The sequence below is a fragment of the Monomorium pharaonis genome, chromosome 2, assembly GCF_013373865.1.
Source record: "Monomorium pharaonis isolate MP-MQ-018 chromosome 2, ASM1337386v2, whole genome shotgun sequence".
NCBI lineage: Eukaryota > Metazoa > Arthropoda > Insecta > Hymenoptera > Formicidae > Monomorium > Monomorium pharaonis.
The window spans coordinates 20,797,736-20,815,457 of record NC_050468.1 but is presented as its reverse complement, the minus strand read 5'-3'; the positions used below and the strand labels follow the sequence as shown (position 1 = coordinate 20,815,457).

The window sequence follows — 17,722 nt, the reverse complement described above, 5'->3', positions numbered from 1 at the left end:
TTATGCGTAGCAATGAAATCTGACTCTAAAATTGTACCGGTTTTAATTCCTGCTGACAATCCTAAGCAATTCAAATACTATAAAAAGATACATCTAAAACATTCATAAAAATGTTTACATCGCACCTCAAGTTTCTAGAAATCTTTTATAGATGTTTAAATGTATATTTCAGTATTGTTAAAGGGAGATCATGTAATTTAAAGAATTTATTGTATTATTGTTATAAGACCATATATTTAATTTTCAAAGATAAGCACAAAGCTTTATTATTTCATTATTTTATTTTAATCTCATAGTAATTTATAAATTTTCCTTACATATTTAGTATATTTAATTTGAAGAATATATTTTAACGTGACTTTGATTAAACGTTTTAATTTTTTGATATTTTAAAAGTATCTATAAAATAATCAATGTCATAAAATTTAAAAATTTTAGAAGTATTATCGACAAGTCTCATTTTGTTGCATCTTTTCGAATAAAACAGAGGGGATAGTAGAACTAAATAAATCAATTTATCAATTCATCAGTTTATTACGATATTTCGAGCACATTAAATTCGCATGTGAAGATACAACGCAAACCTAAAATGCGTTGAAAGTATATCACTCAAGTTAATTGAGAAGTCTGATAGATATCGCCTTGAATATACATGTCATACTAGATTTTTAATTCATAAACTTTATTGCCTCCACCCGCCTCGCAAAGATCGCAAATACTGAAACACTCGAGATTCTCTTTCACCGCAATAACGCCCACCAAGAAAGTACTCGCAACAATCCCACGCTACACATACATTGGCATTATACAAACGATATGTAATAGTATTAAACCGCGATACATAATAGTGCAGATAATATCGAGGCAAGAGGCTCGCGATCTCCGCGCTCTTGTTCGTGACCGCGCGTTTTTCCGGATTTGCTTGTCGACTTTGAAAAAGAAAAAATCGCGGCATGACTCTGTCTACCTTAATCCATGTGGAAAGCATTATTATTGAAAGCGAGACATTGCGAGGTAGAAGTCTCTCCACATATTACCGTTCGTTCTCAAGCATTATTGTCCATAGTTAAGAAATGTTATGACTTCTTCGCGCGATTTATGGCAATGTTAATTATAATTCTTTACGAAGCTCACGAACATTTAAATAATCGCGTGAACGACTAACTGAGAAACTTTCGAATATAAAAATTATAGTACAAATTATTGTTTTCCAAGTATTTTATCAGGCTGCTTTGAACTTATTTTAAATTGTCTTGAATATTGAGTTTTATAGAAAATCAACTATTTATATAGATACCATTTTATATTATCAATTTATCGTTGTGTGTAGCAATAAAAGAAATAAAATATAACTGACTAATAAATATAACATATTTATTTTAAGTGATTAAAGTGTAATAATCATTTATTAGAAGATTTTTTATACCAAATGATCTAGATTAACTTTGCTTGTTAATTTTAATTTTGATAATAAATTCTTCAATAAAAAAATTAAAAGAGAGATATTAAACAAAGCCATTATCGGTCAATGTGGCTCTTGGCTAATAATAATTTCTCGTAAATTATACAATTCCTAATTTCTCGTAAATTATACAATTCCTGTCTCAAGCTGGAATACGTAATAGATTAAGTTGACAAGCAATTTAATAATACTGATGACCATCTTAAAAAGAGAAAATTGTTTTTATTGCGAAAAAAATCTCAGAGTTAAACCTGGATCTTCTTATATTCGCTGACGGATGTCTTACCAGTTCGACAGAGGCATACAGTAATAATTTATCGCAATAAACTCTAATTGTTATATTGTCGGAATGAAATCTTTACAATTTTCTCTCTCTTCCCTCCTCTCTCTCGGATGCTCATTAGCATCACTATTATTAAATTAACTTGTCAACTTCTGTGATATTACTGACTCGATCCTTAAAACTGTGTTTCATGACCGACAAATAAGCGACGTGCAATTTGCATGAGCTAGGAATTGTATAATTCGCACAAAATTATTATATAGGCATCAAGATTTGCTTTGACCGATATTCTTTCTTATGTTTCATCGATCAATTTGCACTTAATACTAAAAAACATGATTTTTTTGTAAGAAAAATATATCGAAGAATTTTCGTTTTCTTTTTTTACAATTTTATATTTTAAGTTTTTCCATATTGAATTTTTTATATTAAATAGATACATACAGTAAATTTAAATTTGGATCTGAGACTTAAATTTTTATAAAATTTATTTTGCAAAAAAATAAAAAAATCACGCATACGTAACGTGTGCCTACAAAAAAGACTAATTTTCTAATTTACATTGCGACACAATTGATGCCAATAAATTTGTAGACGTAAAAAAAAATCGACCGAATCAATTAAGTGTGCAATTCCCCGTTTCAAGATTAGATATCCGCAAAAGAGTCGAGCCTAATAACAAGTCTTCGTGGTGAAACTTTCGATCTTTTCCTGGGACTTTTACAGGAAAGCGAATGGCCGTCCCCCAGACGGCTGGAAAAACTAGTACTTTACGAGCAATCCGAGAGACCCTTTCGTTTTCTTCGCGTGTCCCATTCCAATTCGCTCGTTCTCGGTTGCAGTGCCGATTGCTCTCGCGCAGCGACGATTATTGTTTCGCTCTCAGAATACATCACCAGGCAGGATAAGTGCCAGGGATTCGGATAAATACAGCTTTACGATTTGTTTCGCAAGATGAGATTTACATGGACGATTCATAAACGCTCTTCGAAATATATCGCAAGCTATAATTCATATTTAAAACGCATAAGCGTCACTTTCTTGGTATGAAATAAAACTGTCATTATTTTATGTAACACCTTTATAAATATTTGATGTATAGATTTTATCTGTCACTCGTACGTGACGCTCAAAAATTGGAAAAAATTGTATTTTAAAACTAACCTTTACGTTTAAAGAATTGCAATATGTGGAACAATTTTTAAAACTTTTTAATTGGAAAAATTGACAGCAAAACATGTAATTACATTTTTACTAAGAGGCAGCCCCCCCCCCCCCAAATGGAAAATTTAAGTCAAGAGAACGTAGAGGGAAGATCCAATTGAAGTATTCAATTAAATACTTTATATGTAAAACAAAAATGAAATAATTACAATATCCAGATATTAAATTCTAACAATATTTTTGTGAAAATACTGTTAGAATTTATATAAATACCGCCTTTAAAGTTGAAAGTTTGTGAAAGACTTACCATCTTGTACCATCGCAAGCAGAATTCCCAAGCAGAGAATCAGCCACGCCGCTCGCACCTTCTGCAACGGGAAAAATGGTACGTCTCATTAATAATTCATTCATCGCCGGAGACGTACATATAATACAATATGCCAAAGTGAGAGCCTCGTAAATAATTAATTCATAGCGAGTTCGTACCCAACTTTGGTAGCGTTCGATCTCTCGGCAACGAATTGATAATAAGCGATGTGATAGTTGATTGATGACTTCATCAATAAACATCGTCGAAATGTAATTAACAATAAAAAGTTTCCACTCCCGTGATAATAAATTAAAACAAAAGAGATTGTTAAGGGATATACAAATGTTTTGGAATAAACAAAAATAATATACTTAATTAAAAACTTCTACTCACACCTTGTATTAAATTTTTAATTAAATGTTTATATAGCATATTTATATTAATATACTGTATATAACAATTAATACATATGTGCCGGAAATTATAAAAGTGATCCAAGTAAAAAATCTAAGAAAAATGCAATTATTCTATATTTTTTGTGTTGTGTTTAAATATGAGATGAATTTCTTTTAACTTTTAATTTAAACTTTTATAATCATCGGCAATAATATTATGTACAAATTGAAACCTTTCTGCGAATGCTTAAAATATTTTACAAGTTACGTAAAGTGTACATCCTGGGAATAGGTAGATAAATGCATATGTCTCTGGGAATTAAGGTATAATCCTAATTCATTCGGAGTGCATTCACACCGCCGTGAGATGCGTGAATTGAAGCCAGCGGTCGTATAAAATATCCGTCTATCTCGGTGTTACGCGCACATGCATACGCCGAATGCCGGTTCCGCTTGTAACCGCTTACGTAATCGCAGAAATGTAAAGCCCACGACGCGGTGCACTTGTTCCCAGCCCGGGCGATCGCGCGGCTCTCGAATGCGGGAATAATAAAGATCGATGATACACATCGGGACGGATGAATAGCGCCATGGACGCACATGGACAACGAGCGGACGACCGCTCCTCCGTTACGTAATGGGTGTGCAAAGAGAAAGCAAGAAGAAAGAACGCGGCGCGAGAAAGTCGCACCGCGTTTCGGGCGGCCAGTTTCGCGTTACGTTAACGGTATACGTTACGTTAATACGTAGCACGTCGCCATCGTGATAACAATTAACGCGCCTCCGTGGACCCCGGTACGATTAATGAGGCGGACAGACACGAAGGCATTTCACCGGGCCGGTCTCTCGCGGAAGACAGCCCCGATGATTTAGATTGGTTCCCTTTGGTTCACGGTGAAACTTACAACACCTGGGACGTTGCAGGTATATCGGGAATTACCGGATGTTCTATCGATATTCGCGGGCATTAAACGAGAAATTAAGAGCAATTGCGAACGCTTTAACGAGGTTTTAAAGTCAAATAATAGAAGTTCAATGTGCAAAATGTCGAGGGAATAAATAGATAAATAAAAGGATCTCGTTAATTGTGCTTTCTAACTTAATAAATATTTTATATTACATGGAAAGGATGACTTTGCTGAAATAGGGATGTAAAAAAGTAATTATGTTGAATCATTACAATATTCATATTGAACGTTTGTACGCTAAAGCTGAATGATAAAATGTCAAAACTTTTTGCAACAATATTATTATTCTTAATCCTACATAATTTTGACGGTGCAATATAGAATTATTTTTTAATCTACATTTCGAGATTTTTATAGTGTGTAATAGAACTGTTCTTTCCGTGCAGGATTAATTTACAGAGAGGGAGAGAGAAAGAGAGAGAGATTTCACCTCAAATATCCATCTTTATTGATTACTTTACGATTTCTAATATTATACATATATAAAGATTCTTCATGACTGACGATTATGATGTTCCACTTGCATGCTTGTAGTGACTGTCTTGATAAAGATCTCTCGGTGATTTGACATTGGTTCCGAAAAGTGATAATTAATTGAAAATCTAACTTTTAATGGTTTTAAACCTGAAACTTTAGCACAGAGAAGAAACGTGCAACTTTCATACTAAGTTCACTTTAGTAATATATACGTATACGTAGAAGTTAAAGGTGTATTACACCAATTTTGAAAATATTAATATAAAAAATTATTTAAAAGTTACATAGTATATATTGCAATTAAAAATAACGTTAAAAATTTAGATCCAATTTTATATCTAGATTAAAAATTATTTTAATAATAAATAGAAATATATTAAGGAATGTACTACGACATAATGACAAAAATTACAATTTCTTTATACATACACTGTAAGTATTCAAATGATTTATATAAATTTTCATTGTGGTGTAGATATTAGTTGTTCTGTAAATTAACAATATTCGTTTATTTCGTTATAGAACTATTTATTTCAGAATTGCAATAAAATTTTGTATAAATCATTTTTAACTCTACTAAAATATCTATATAAAATTTTGAATACCAAAATCCCTATACAACAAATTGACTTTTGTCATTTTCTTATAAATTTTGATATTAGATATAACAAAACGTAATAACAAATAAAATAAATAAGCTGGAAAAATGTATTGTTAAAAAAAATTGAAAGTTATAAATACTTTCATATGTTTATCAAAGCAGAAATATTAACACGTTTGTAATTAAAAAAAAAAAAAAAAAAATTTAATTTTCGCAATACACGTAAATCAAGCAAAGTATTCGTATTTTAATTATATCCTCATGTAATATACGATGTAATGTACGATACTTGATGTAATATACAAAGAGCCAGCCAGTTGCTGGTCTTCAATTAAAATAATTACAGTACGGCGGTAAATTCTATCTCCGCTCGTTCTAAGGTGTTCACTGTTACATTGCACGTTACATTTCTGCAACCGCGGGGACACGATAATCATCTCGTTTGTCCCGTCGCGATTTGTCCGCCGCGCGCACGTGTGCACGCGTACCTCCGGTTAACAATAAGTATATGCACGCACGCGCGCGCGAGCGCGCGGGGTGGGTCAAAAAACTCTGTGGCCCCTCTAAATGTCAAATAACTTTCTACGATGCCGGGATCCTTGGAAAGCGAGTACATAGCGGACGATCCAAGGGAGAGCCCCGAGCGATTATACGTTCGCGTTCCCGCGTCGCTGCGTATACCGGCACGCACAGACCGCGGGGCTGGTCATTGCCGGACTTTCTGGGGATTTCGTAACCGGAACGGAAGTTCTCGTCGTGCTTTCGACGAGCGATTCGCTTCCATCGTTCGGCACATGAACGATTTCTCGTGTTATTTCGTAAAAATTATCTTAGCTTCGGTGAAAGGATCCAAGCTCCGGACATTTTCCGTTTTTCGTGATCGCAAACTCGAAAACACGCAAATCCATAAAAGAAATTAAATTGTAGGAAATTTTATTACAATTTTACTTGTAATTAACTGTACTTTAAGTAATAAGATCATTATCTCAATGAACAAATAGAAACAGGTCACAATATACGTACATTTTTAATTAAAAAATAATATTTTATAATAATCAAATTTGTATGAAAATTAGATCTAAAAAATATTAATCAAATTAAAATTTATTTTTTACACCTTTTGTTATTTAAATGTCTTTTAGACAGTTTACTAGGAATTGTTTAGCGACTGATTTTCCGTGTTGAATTTTATTTAATTTATTTCTACAATTATTTTTATAACCGTCAACATTGTCATTTTAAACTGCAATTCATGAAGATACTAAGCACCTTTTCGCTTTAGCGTGGAACAATTAACTTTGACTTAGTACTTATACGTGCAATTTAGTGCAGCTCGGTAAACGTTCATTTAGCTTGTTTGTGTGCGAACTCAGCGAGAATCTCTTATAATCGAGAAGAAAAGTTCCTACACGTAGTAAGACGTGCAGGTATGCAACTTCGGTCGTTGTTGAATGCAGCACGCGTATACAGCTGGATTCTGCACACACACAAACACACACACACAGACACACATTGTGTGTGTATGCAGAATAAACATCAGATAGGAAACCCTCGTGTGCTCACTTGAATACCGGGATTTATAACCGGATTTATTAATCTTTACGAATATCCCTACTTTTATTACTGCACGAAGACACAACTCGCATAAAAGCAAATCAATATTACGTATAAAAAGAAAAATTAAAAATAGCTATTACATTGCATCAACTTCGGCTTTTCTTTCCTTCTTTTTACTCAAAATAGCGTTTTTATTATATTTTTTCACTGACGTCGTTACGTTTTATTTATTCAACAATTTTAACGTATATATAGTTACATTTTTTTCGCGCAGCAAAAATAGAAATATCCACGATGTTAATGAATTAAAAAACTTGCATGTTTAATGTTGAATGTTGCAAAGAATTTGTATATTTGATTGGCGAGATCTAAGCATACAATGTATGTACGGGTACGTGATATACAGATACGGATAACGATTTCACTCAATTAGAATAAACGCGCCGGTTTATGATAATTATATAATTGCCCCAAGAATATTTTTGATATTACATAAACGGTTTTACCACGCTGCACAAAAAGGAAAGTGATAATAACCAAAACAATAATGCAAATTAAGCGTACGCGCATCGACATCGAGATTATCGAATTTTATTGAATACCGTAGCAATGTAATAAACGTATTTCTCTTAATTACTCAGTAAGAAATCGAGCTGAACCAGTATACTAGTCCCGCGGCTTCCGCGATAGAAAATACCAACCAATAGTCGCATTCGGCCGATCGAGAAATAATCGGAGATGGAAATATTGTCGGAATCCGAATTATTTCATACAAAATAATTTCTCTTTTTTACTCATATTCTGCTTCCTCTCTCATACGCAATTGTATCATCGATAGAATTGCGATAGTACCGTTTATCATATAAATTAAATCAACTTATATATGTGAAGTGTAATCTTGTCTAGTTCATATTTCGACACTGTAAATATACGAGAGTGATTTCTATATTTATTTGTAACAGTAAAATGAAATGGTTGGCTTAAAGAACACAGGTTTCCAAATTTGTAAAAGTAAACGCCAAAATCACCGAATGCTCCCGGTAAAACATTTTTTATATAAAAACATATAAAAACGCGTATAAAATATGTCCATGTTCGTTTATACTAATTTCTTTTCTTTTGTACAATGTTTATTTGATATATATAAATAATTGTCATATAAAAAAAACGCACTATTTAAAAAGGCAATTTTCGCATTGCTTCTTTTACAAAAAATTAAGCATAAAAAGAATAAGAAAAAAAATGTTTATGTATAATCATATATATTCAACGAATCAAAAATACATATAATTATACATTCTTATTTCTTCAAACTTTATGTATATTTATACATGTTTTTATATGAAACATTCTTTTGTCGAGCTCTTCTTTAAATAAGAATGATCATATTGAAGATTTGTACTAAATTTACTCTCGATATTCAACATCTCAGATTTTTCATACAGACGCGAAAGTTAGGAATATCATTGACGTTTTACATTAGTGGAACGGCTGTGACATTTTCATACTTCATCTTCAGCGTGATAATTGCAGTCTGTGATTAGGTATATAGTTACATAGCCGAGATCATCAAATCGACCTCAACCGCGAAACCTTTCGAGAATCCTTTCGAACGGAGAAGCGTCACGTCCAGCTTTTGCTATGTGTTCTACCCGGATAAGAGCAGATTTATTGACTCCAGGGGTTCAAACTCGAACAACGTTTACAATGTGATGCATTACGCGTCGACACCGTTTTCTCAAATTACACGCGAAAGGTCGATTGGACCAATTAACTCATGCACCGAGAGACGAAGAGGAAAATTTCTCTTCGAGCTGTTCGATGGTTAGCGGGTTAATTCTTCCCATAACTTTCGAAGAGGAAATAGCGTGCGAGGTACTTTTCTTCATGTACACGCCTCGACATGCGGCGTTATATCCTTTTTCGGATCCCGCGAACGATAATCTTGCCGGTGGCAGTGCCAATCAACGCCATAATTTAACGAGTATTTATCGAAACGACAGCTAGCAATTCTTTCGATAATAAACGATATCAAACTTTATTACACGTCCTCACTATCGATAGAAGCCATAAACATTTCTAGATTAGTGGATATTATGGTCGCAAAATAGCCGTGTTTTTTTTATCTCTTAATATGCAAACAAATATTATACTGCTCTTCTTTTTGTCACACAATTATAATGTATTTTTTAGCATCGATAGGTTTTTTATTTGAAAATTAAAATTAATATTTTTCGGTACACAGTCAACTTTTTTTATAACTTATTATAATTCACTGATGTCTTATGCAAATCGAAAATTTATGTGCCGTCGCCGCAAGAATTTTAAGTTAATGTTTTCCTTATCTCGATTTTTTATCTTCCATCTCGCGGAAGAACGAAGACAGAGCGCGAGAATAGAACCCGTTAACCCCAAGCGGAGCTATCGCTGTAATAATGCAGAAGGCACCCCGGTTGGCCTTTCGCACTCCCTCTGCGCATCGCATACTTCCAAACCAGATTTCTGGACGTCCAAGGTTGTACTGAAAACAACTGTCTCTTTTGGATATTGTTTATGCGACACACCAAAAAAAAAAGATGCAGTTGTCCATGGATATTTTTAGCTGCGGTCTTTCTTCGCTAATATTTCCCCTTGAACTCAAGAATGCAACCAGATTCGCAGCGTAGCAATTTTGCTAGCGATTGAGATGCTTGAACAATTAATAGATTGCAACATATGCATTGATCTTTAAATCTTCCACAATATTCAGATATCTTGTTATTTATGCTGTCATGTTTTGATAAAGCTGAGTCTTACATAAAGATAAATTTACACAACATAAAATTAATATTAATTTTCTTTGAAGAAGAGGATAATAGGAGAATAATGATGGCTTAAGCCACTGAATGCCATCATAAATTTTTATATTGCATAAATATTTTTATTAAATTGATCATTAATATTATTTCCACAAGATATTTTAGAAAAATTGTTATAAACAATTGAAAATTAATTTATAATTCTTTACAATAATTTTCGTAAACTGTATTTTTTCCTACAGTACATTGAGAAAAATGTTTTGATTATACAGCAAAAAATACATAAAATGTTTTCTGGTTATTATAATTGATTTTCAGATTCTTATATATATTATATATAAATATATAAAACTAGATTGTTTAATAGACTTAATAAATGTCTAAGTTTTGTACTTTTCTAGCCTGAATTTGCTAAATTTTTAATTTGTGCAACCAGATTCTTTTCCCGTGTATAAATGTCGATTCAAATCTAGTTTATCCAGACATCTGAATATGTGTGATAAAATATTTAACTATAAAAAATTAATATAGCCAATTTTATCAAAAGTCAGTGCCCGGACTTAAGTACTTAAATAAAACGGTGATTGAGTAAATGAACATTTATGGTTCCGTAGCGTTATGAAAGGTACACAAGTGACATTCTTGATCTGAAATCTTTTTATTTCCGTCCAGAATGTCGATGGTGCGCGGGCGATTGCGATTTGATCTATCGTTATTACAGTTGGCCGCATTGCATGCGATTTAATGGAATTTAATCTTCACGCACCATTTCCATTATTACAGATGAAGTCATTAATTTAAAAATTTTTTTTAAGTCGAGAGTTACGTAAATAACAGTCATAAGAATAATACCGTTAATATAACTGCAATTTATGATATTTTAAGGCTGCATTTAATTTGTATTTAACGTAAGAAGTTTAAATATGACTGGAAAAAAGGCATTCTTGTAATTATTATACTTATTTTTATTTATTATATCTTTTTATGATTTCATTGTATCATAGCAACATTTCTAACATTAAAAGTTCGCTGTCATTACTTTTTGACATTTGTTAGGTGCTTGGGTACTAACTATAAAATAAAATTACGTTGTGTTAACTATCGTTATCGCAACGTCGATTAAATGGCGCTTTCGATTTGCAGTTATTTCACTGCTGTCTCGAAAGTGAATATGTAAAATCGATTTGAGCTGTCGCGTCGTCGAAGACCTCAGTCACTTTTACTTTCTACAGAGTTTGCCCTGAGGGTACGCGGACTCTCGCTCTCTTTCATAGAGAATTAATAGACCGATTATGCCGGCAATTAAGTCTTCTTTGTCGACAAAACGACTCAAATCACAGTTAATGATTCTTTAATTCTTCGTTCTGTTAAAAAGAAGACAGCAGAAAATGCTTGATTTTACTACTTATAACGATTTTGTAAATCTTATAATACTTACTAAAGATATTTCTATTATGCAGTAAAAACAGTTCCTTAATTTTTTTACTAAATATTCTTGAATGCAAATTAATCTCGAAAATATTTTCTGTTGAATAAAATATTTTGCATACCAACACTGTGAAATAACTTGTTGTCGATTAAGATATGCTTTCTACTTCATTTTCAGGGAAGATTAATATGGAGATGATGTCAGAGCTTTCGAATATTGATAAACGAATAAAATGCTGGTAATATCAGAGCTCTCGCAATCTTGAAAAGATGGTTCTAAAAATACTTGGTTGTTTAAATTTACTTAAAGCAAAATTTCTTTTCCATTAAACAATTTTGAGAAAAAAGCAGGTAGTAGAAAATTAAATAAGAATAAGAAAAATATTATCTCTTTCATACACAGTGCAATATGTAATTTCAAAAATCAAAAAGTTGATTTAAATTATATCAATTTGTTTCCTGTAATTATAAAGTACAAACTTCATTAGCTTCCATATAAGCTTGTCTTCGAGTTTAATTAAAACATAAAATTATTTTAATAAAGCACATAAAATATTGTAAAATATTTCAAATAATAAATGTAGTGTTGATATAATGCAAAGAATTCATAATAAGATATAATAAATAAAAATAAGTATAATAATTGTAAGATTGCCTTTTTTACAGACTTATTTAAACTTCTTGTGTTAGATACAAATTAAATGCAGTCTTAAATTTCACAAATTCCAGTTATATTATAAACTAGCTATGCCCTGCCACGCATTGCTGTGGCTCTCTATTCTTATGCTACGTTTTTTTCAAATTTTCTTTGCTTTCGTTGTTTAACTTTCAAGAGCCTTGTTTACTGTTGCTCTTTTTATTTTATTTTTGAATAAGCATTTATATATCTTTAATAAATCTAATATTCATTTATTCACGTACTTCTAACTTTTTTTTCTAAAAGCTGCCATGGATTTAGAAATCCGTTCAAAAGACTGTTTTAAATAAGTTCCTTTTTTTCAATAAAATAACAGCCATCTTTATTTTTGTTATTATCTTAATTTAAACACAATAGAAACATTCTTCGCCTCTCCCGGTTTCTCCCGTCTCTCCCCGTTTCTCCTAGTCTCTCCCCGTCTCTCCCGGTCTCTCCCGGTCTCTACCCGTCTTTCCCCGTCTCTCCCGGTCTCTCCCCGTCACTCCCCGGTCTCTCTCCGTCTCTTCCCGTCTCTCCCGTCTCTCCCCATCTCACCCCGTCTCTCCCGATCTCTCCCGGTCTCTCCCTGTCTCTCCCTGTTTCTCCCCGTCTCTACTCGTCTCTACCCGTCTCTCCCGGTCTCTCCCGGTCTCTCCCCGTCACTCCCCGTCTCTCCCGGTCTCTCCCCGTCTCTCCCTGTTTCTCCCCGTCTCTACTCGTCTCTACCCGTCTCTCCCGGTCTCTCCCCGTCTATCCCGGTCTCTCCCCGTCTCTCCCGGTCTCTCCCCGTCACTTCCCGTCTCTCCCCGTCTCTCCCGGTTTCTCCCGGTTAATATAATTATTTCGAAATTATTTAATTTAAAATAATTAATATCATATCTATAATTATTTCGAAATTAGTGTTTGATTTTACCTTTAATAATATTAATACAAATACAGAATATTTGTATTAATATAAACATTTTTCTCAAATTCTTTATTATTTTAATTTACCATTCAAGCATTTATCTATCTTTAATAAATCTAATATTCATTTATTCACATACTTCTAACTTACTTTATTTATTTATTGCCTTTGGCACTGTATTCAATTAATTTGTTTCCCGGTATATCCAAAATCAAACTCCATAAAAACACTCCTACTTTCGAATGCAACATTGTGTCAAAATTTCAAATCCTGCCATTGATTCTAAATTGTCATATACACGCTAAAAGAAACATTCTCAAATTAAAGGCTTGCATTTATAAAACGACCAGTAATAAATCTAATATTCATTTATTCGCGTACTTCTAACTAAATTCAATACAACGTTGTGTCAAAATTACAAAAAAATATTATTTAAAAAATATTGTTTAAAATTAAATTATGGCCATTATTTTTTAAACACACGGTATTTCCAAAATCAGACCCCATAAGAACACTTCCGGTTACAAATGCAACATTGTGTCAAAATTTCAAAGCAATCGGTGAAAAACTTACGGAGATCTTAAATAAGGAACAAACATTTACATTTTTATTTATATAGATATTCCAGATATTAAATATAAGTAGATAAGTATATAAATATTCAAATATGTATGATAGCGATCTTTGTTCAACCAAGGCTCCTACTCTAAAAATTTAGCTAGAAACAGATTCGAAAATAATTTTTATTGGATCACCAAATTAATTATGCAGGACGCTCAACCATTGTGAGGATTATTGAAAAAGTTTTGACATTTTAGCAACCAACTTGAGCATCGAAATTATTTTAATATTCCAACAAAAAGTTATTTTCAGATCTGCATCTCGCTTTTTAGATGCACTTCAACAAGAACTTTTCTTCTCATATATATAGTAGCAAAGAATTAAGTAGCATTTAACATCGACGGAAGATTTCGCCTCGAGCCACGATCGATTGTCGCAAAAGGTCGACCGGCTTTCCGAATGTCTTCTGTTTTAGCCTGTCTCCGAGACACTCTCTTCGTTTTTCTTATCGTTTAAAAGTCGAGGAAACTTCTCTCATTCCGGGACCCCCAGCTCCTTTCACGCATTCCTCCCGCGTCTCGTGGGCACGCAAATATAGCCGTTGGATTGGACGAAGGTCGAATTGTCATCGCGAACAACTGCGAAGGTCGGTCCTCACCAGGCATTAAAATCGCTCGCGTCTCGCGACGCCTCTCGGTCGAGTGAAGTGCAAGTTTGCTTTCACTTCGGAAGCTACGCGATGACGCACGGCCCGAAAGATAAGGTGTGTTCTCTCGTTTTCCGAACCGGTTTAATTACCAGAAAAAAATATTCACAAGTCACAGGCAGAAAGGTATTCCCTTAAAAAATAAAATCGGACGAATTTTGTCAATTTTTCTCTGAAGAAACGTAATCCATTTAAAGGAAAGCAACGAAAAATATTGAGATTATACTCATAGATTGGACCAAGCATTTCAAGGTAAAAATCTGTAGCTTCATAAACTATTATTTATTACAAAATATTATTTAACGCCTTTCTGTTATCTCATTTATTAAAATATTGCACCGTAACATTTTATAATTGCAAGCTTCAGTAAGACAGATAAGTCACGACGGGAGATATAAATCTACGGGATAATTTGTGCGATCGAGACTGTAAGAGCTAGACGGTTAAGTCCGCCGCTGTTTGCGAATCTAATTTTCCGGCTAGATTAAGGCGCGATTTTTTTCGCGGCTGCCAAACGCAAATTGCCCGGCATCGATCTGTCGAGGTGCGCGGACGACGGGAGGGTTATTACGACCTCCCGGTCGATTTTGCAATTGAATTGCCACACGCGCTCGCTCCTTCTTTGCGGCGTGCAACAGTTTAAACCGGAGTGCATTGCGAGTGCAACGCCAAGGGGGAGGAGAGGTCGGGGGAGAGTGCGGCACGAGGTGGAACTCCCTCCTTCCTTCCAGCCGAACGTCGGGAGGAAGCCGTGCGATCGTAGGTTCCCAGGTATTCGATATGCGCGTAGATCGTGCCCTCAAATAATCTCTTCTATGCGGCTCTCGAAGGCGCCCGCTCGCGCCTTGAGATACATTCGATCGCGCGTAGATCCTGAGAAGTTGCACCGCCGTCGCGGCTCCGCTGCAACATTAATCTACTATCGCTGGCGAGGAATGCGGTAAGAGGTTCTCTTACCGGCACCTTCTAGATTACGATGATATTCTTTTCCAGAATTATTACGTCGCGGAAAGCGAACGAATTAATCCGCGCGATCCGTTTTCTGCCCGATATTTCGCGTTTGAACGCGGAAAAAAGGTACGGGCATGTGTCGCGCGCGTGAAAAAGAAGATACACAGAGGATGTATCTTTAAGTACATCGTGTTTTCGCGAGAAGAATGGGACACGAGTCAAAAATGAAAAATTGTTAGAGAGAGAGGAAAAAATTGCGTATTGTAATATTAATTATTATTTATAGTAGTACTAAACTCAATTTAGAGCTAATCATAAATTGCTTTCAAAACTCTATCTTTAGAAGTAATGTAGATACTAATCTTGTCAGTACTGTTATGTTAAACCCCTACAAAAATTATCCCTTATTATTTTGAATTATATTATTTTTCCGTTTTTAATTTATTCCTTTCTATGCACGGCAAGTATTTAATTTCAAATTATATAATTTTTTTATTACTATAAATTTATGAATTTACTTTTCTTGATTGAAGATTGATATATTTATATAACAATCCGCATATAATATGAAATTCAAAAAATTACGACTTGAGTCATTTGAGTCACTATTGCAGAGATGCAACGCGTTTATTTCTTAAAAAAAATTTTTGGATGCAAAATATATAAAGCATACCATATAATAAATCTGTAAAAATTTAAATTATAATGTAACATAATAATTTTGATTAAATAACAAATTGTGCAATGGAAAATTCGCATTTGAATATAATAAATTTATTACAATAAGTTGTATTAATTGTACAATAAAAACATTTTTTTCAATGCTGATGTATACTAAACAAAGATGTACGTTGAGATCAAAAAATAATCGGTAGTATCTCAATTAATAATGGATTTTTTTAATATCACGAAAAGTGATCCTTTCTTATAAAAATTTGTTTAAAAATGCGCAAACTTGCGCAACAATCTTACAAGTAAGTAATTTATCCGTTACGTGGAATAGCATATATTAAAACATGCTGAAACGAAATTACGCGAACAAATTCAATTCTAGTTTCACTGTTTAAAATTTGAACAGGAATTAATTAAAAATATACCGGTAACGCTGCTTTTATCGTTGTAATACTCGATACTTCAATTCACAGCGACTATATAATCATAAGTTTATTCACAAGCAAAAGTTATAAAATAGCTAAAAATAAATTGCTTGAAATAATTGTAGATGTATTTTTTAATAAATAATAAATTAATTAATTAACAAGAATATAAATGTATTAATATTATATAATGTTATCTCTCACTTTCAATCTTTACTCTCAAAAACTGTATTTTTATATTTTCTATTCCATTATATTCTTTTTTATATATCTGTACAATATTATTCGAAGTTTGAAACTTTTAAACCTTCTTTGAAAATAACATTTTTTGGAAGGGGAGGTCCAACTTCAATTCAAAATTAGCTATGGGTATAGATCCTAAAATAATTTTATTAGATCTTCAAAATAATTATGTAGGGTGCTTAAACTGACTGTATTAGAATGCCAAAACTTTTTCCGGTATTTTCAACATCATTCATAATTATTTTGACGGTTTAGCAAAATTATCTATTTTATATCCAGCTAAATTTTTATATGTTTAACCATTTTGTTTCGTGTTATACTTATTTATACTCCACGCAAAATATTTAAAAAATCAAAAACTTGAAACCTTTAAGCATATTTTTTAAATATTGTTACTTTCTTTTTGGATTTAATTTTTCAATTATATTAATTAAAATAAGATCAGGAGTCGCGATCGCAGATATTCCTTTAGCCACAAGTAAAAGTTACAAAAAAAATCGAAATAAATCATAGGTAAAAAGAAGATAATAGATGAAATAATTAACAAGAGTATAAAAATATTAATATTACGTAATGATATCTTCCACTTTTCGCCTATGTTCTCAAAAAATCGTATATTTGTATTCTTTTCTTTGACACGACATACTCCGCGTAATATAATTTTTAAAGAACCCGAAGCTTGAAACTCCTAAGCCTGTTTCTTCTTCAAATAACATCGTTACTTTCTTTTTGGGTCTAACTCTTCAGTTATGACGATTAGAATAAGATTAGAAGTCGCGCACGCTAGAGGATATTCCTTTCTCTCCTCGTCTCCTTTCCTTTCCTTCTCACTTTCGTGCTCATTAGCGCCGCGGACTCGTTGAAAGCGTGACTAGTGAGATGCAAAGAGTCAGAGGGGAAAAAAAAGGAGAAAAAAAAAAAGAAGAAGGAGCGAGCGCGCCTACGCCTACGGACGTGCCCATAGATCTCCTGCTTACTTCTCTCGTTCAGTTCTCAAGGTTCCTTTTCCACGCCGTTCGCGTTTGTAATCGCGTTTTGATACCGCGGGGCGAATATGCAAGTCAAATGTTTCCCTCGCCCGCGATTATTATTACTCAACGCGAATGTAGATCTTTCCTTTTGGAATTCGATCGCGGCC

General features: G+C 33.3%; 1 protein-coding gene across 1 annotated transcript in view; it reads right to left on the bottom strand.

Annotated features, from left to right (window-relative positions):
- Window positions 1-17,722, bottom strand: part of LOC105832858 (mucin-17) — a 44,075-nt gene that overhangs the window by 23,317 nt on the left and 3,036 nt on the right. Inside the window, exon 2 of the mRNA XM_036283040.1 lies at window positions 3,217-3,277. Within this exon, the coding sequence (XP_036138933.1) occupies window positions 3,217-3,277 (61 nt within the window). The remainder of the gene's footprint in view (window positions 1-3,216; window positions 3,278-17,722) is intronic.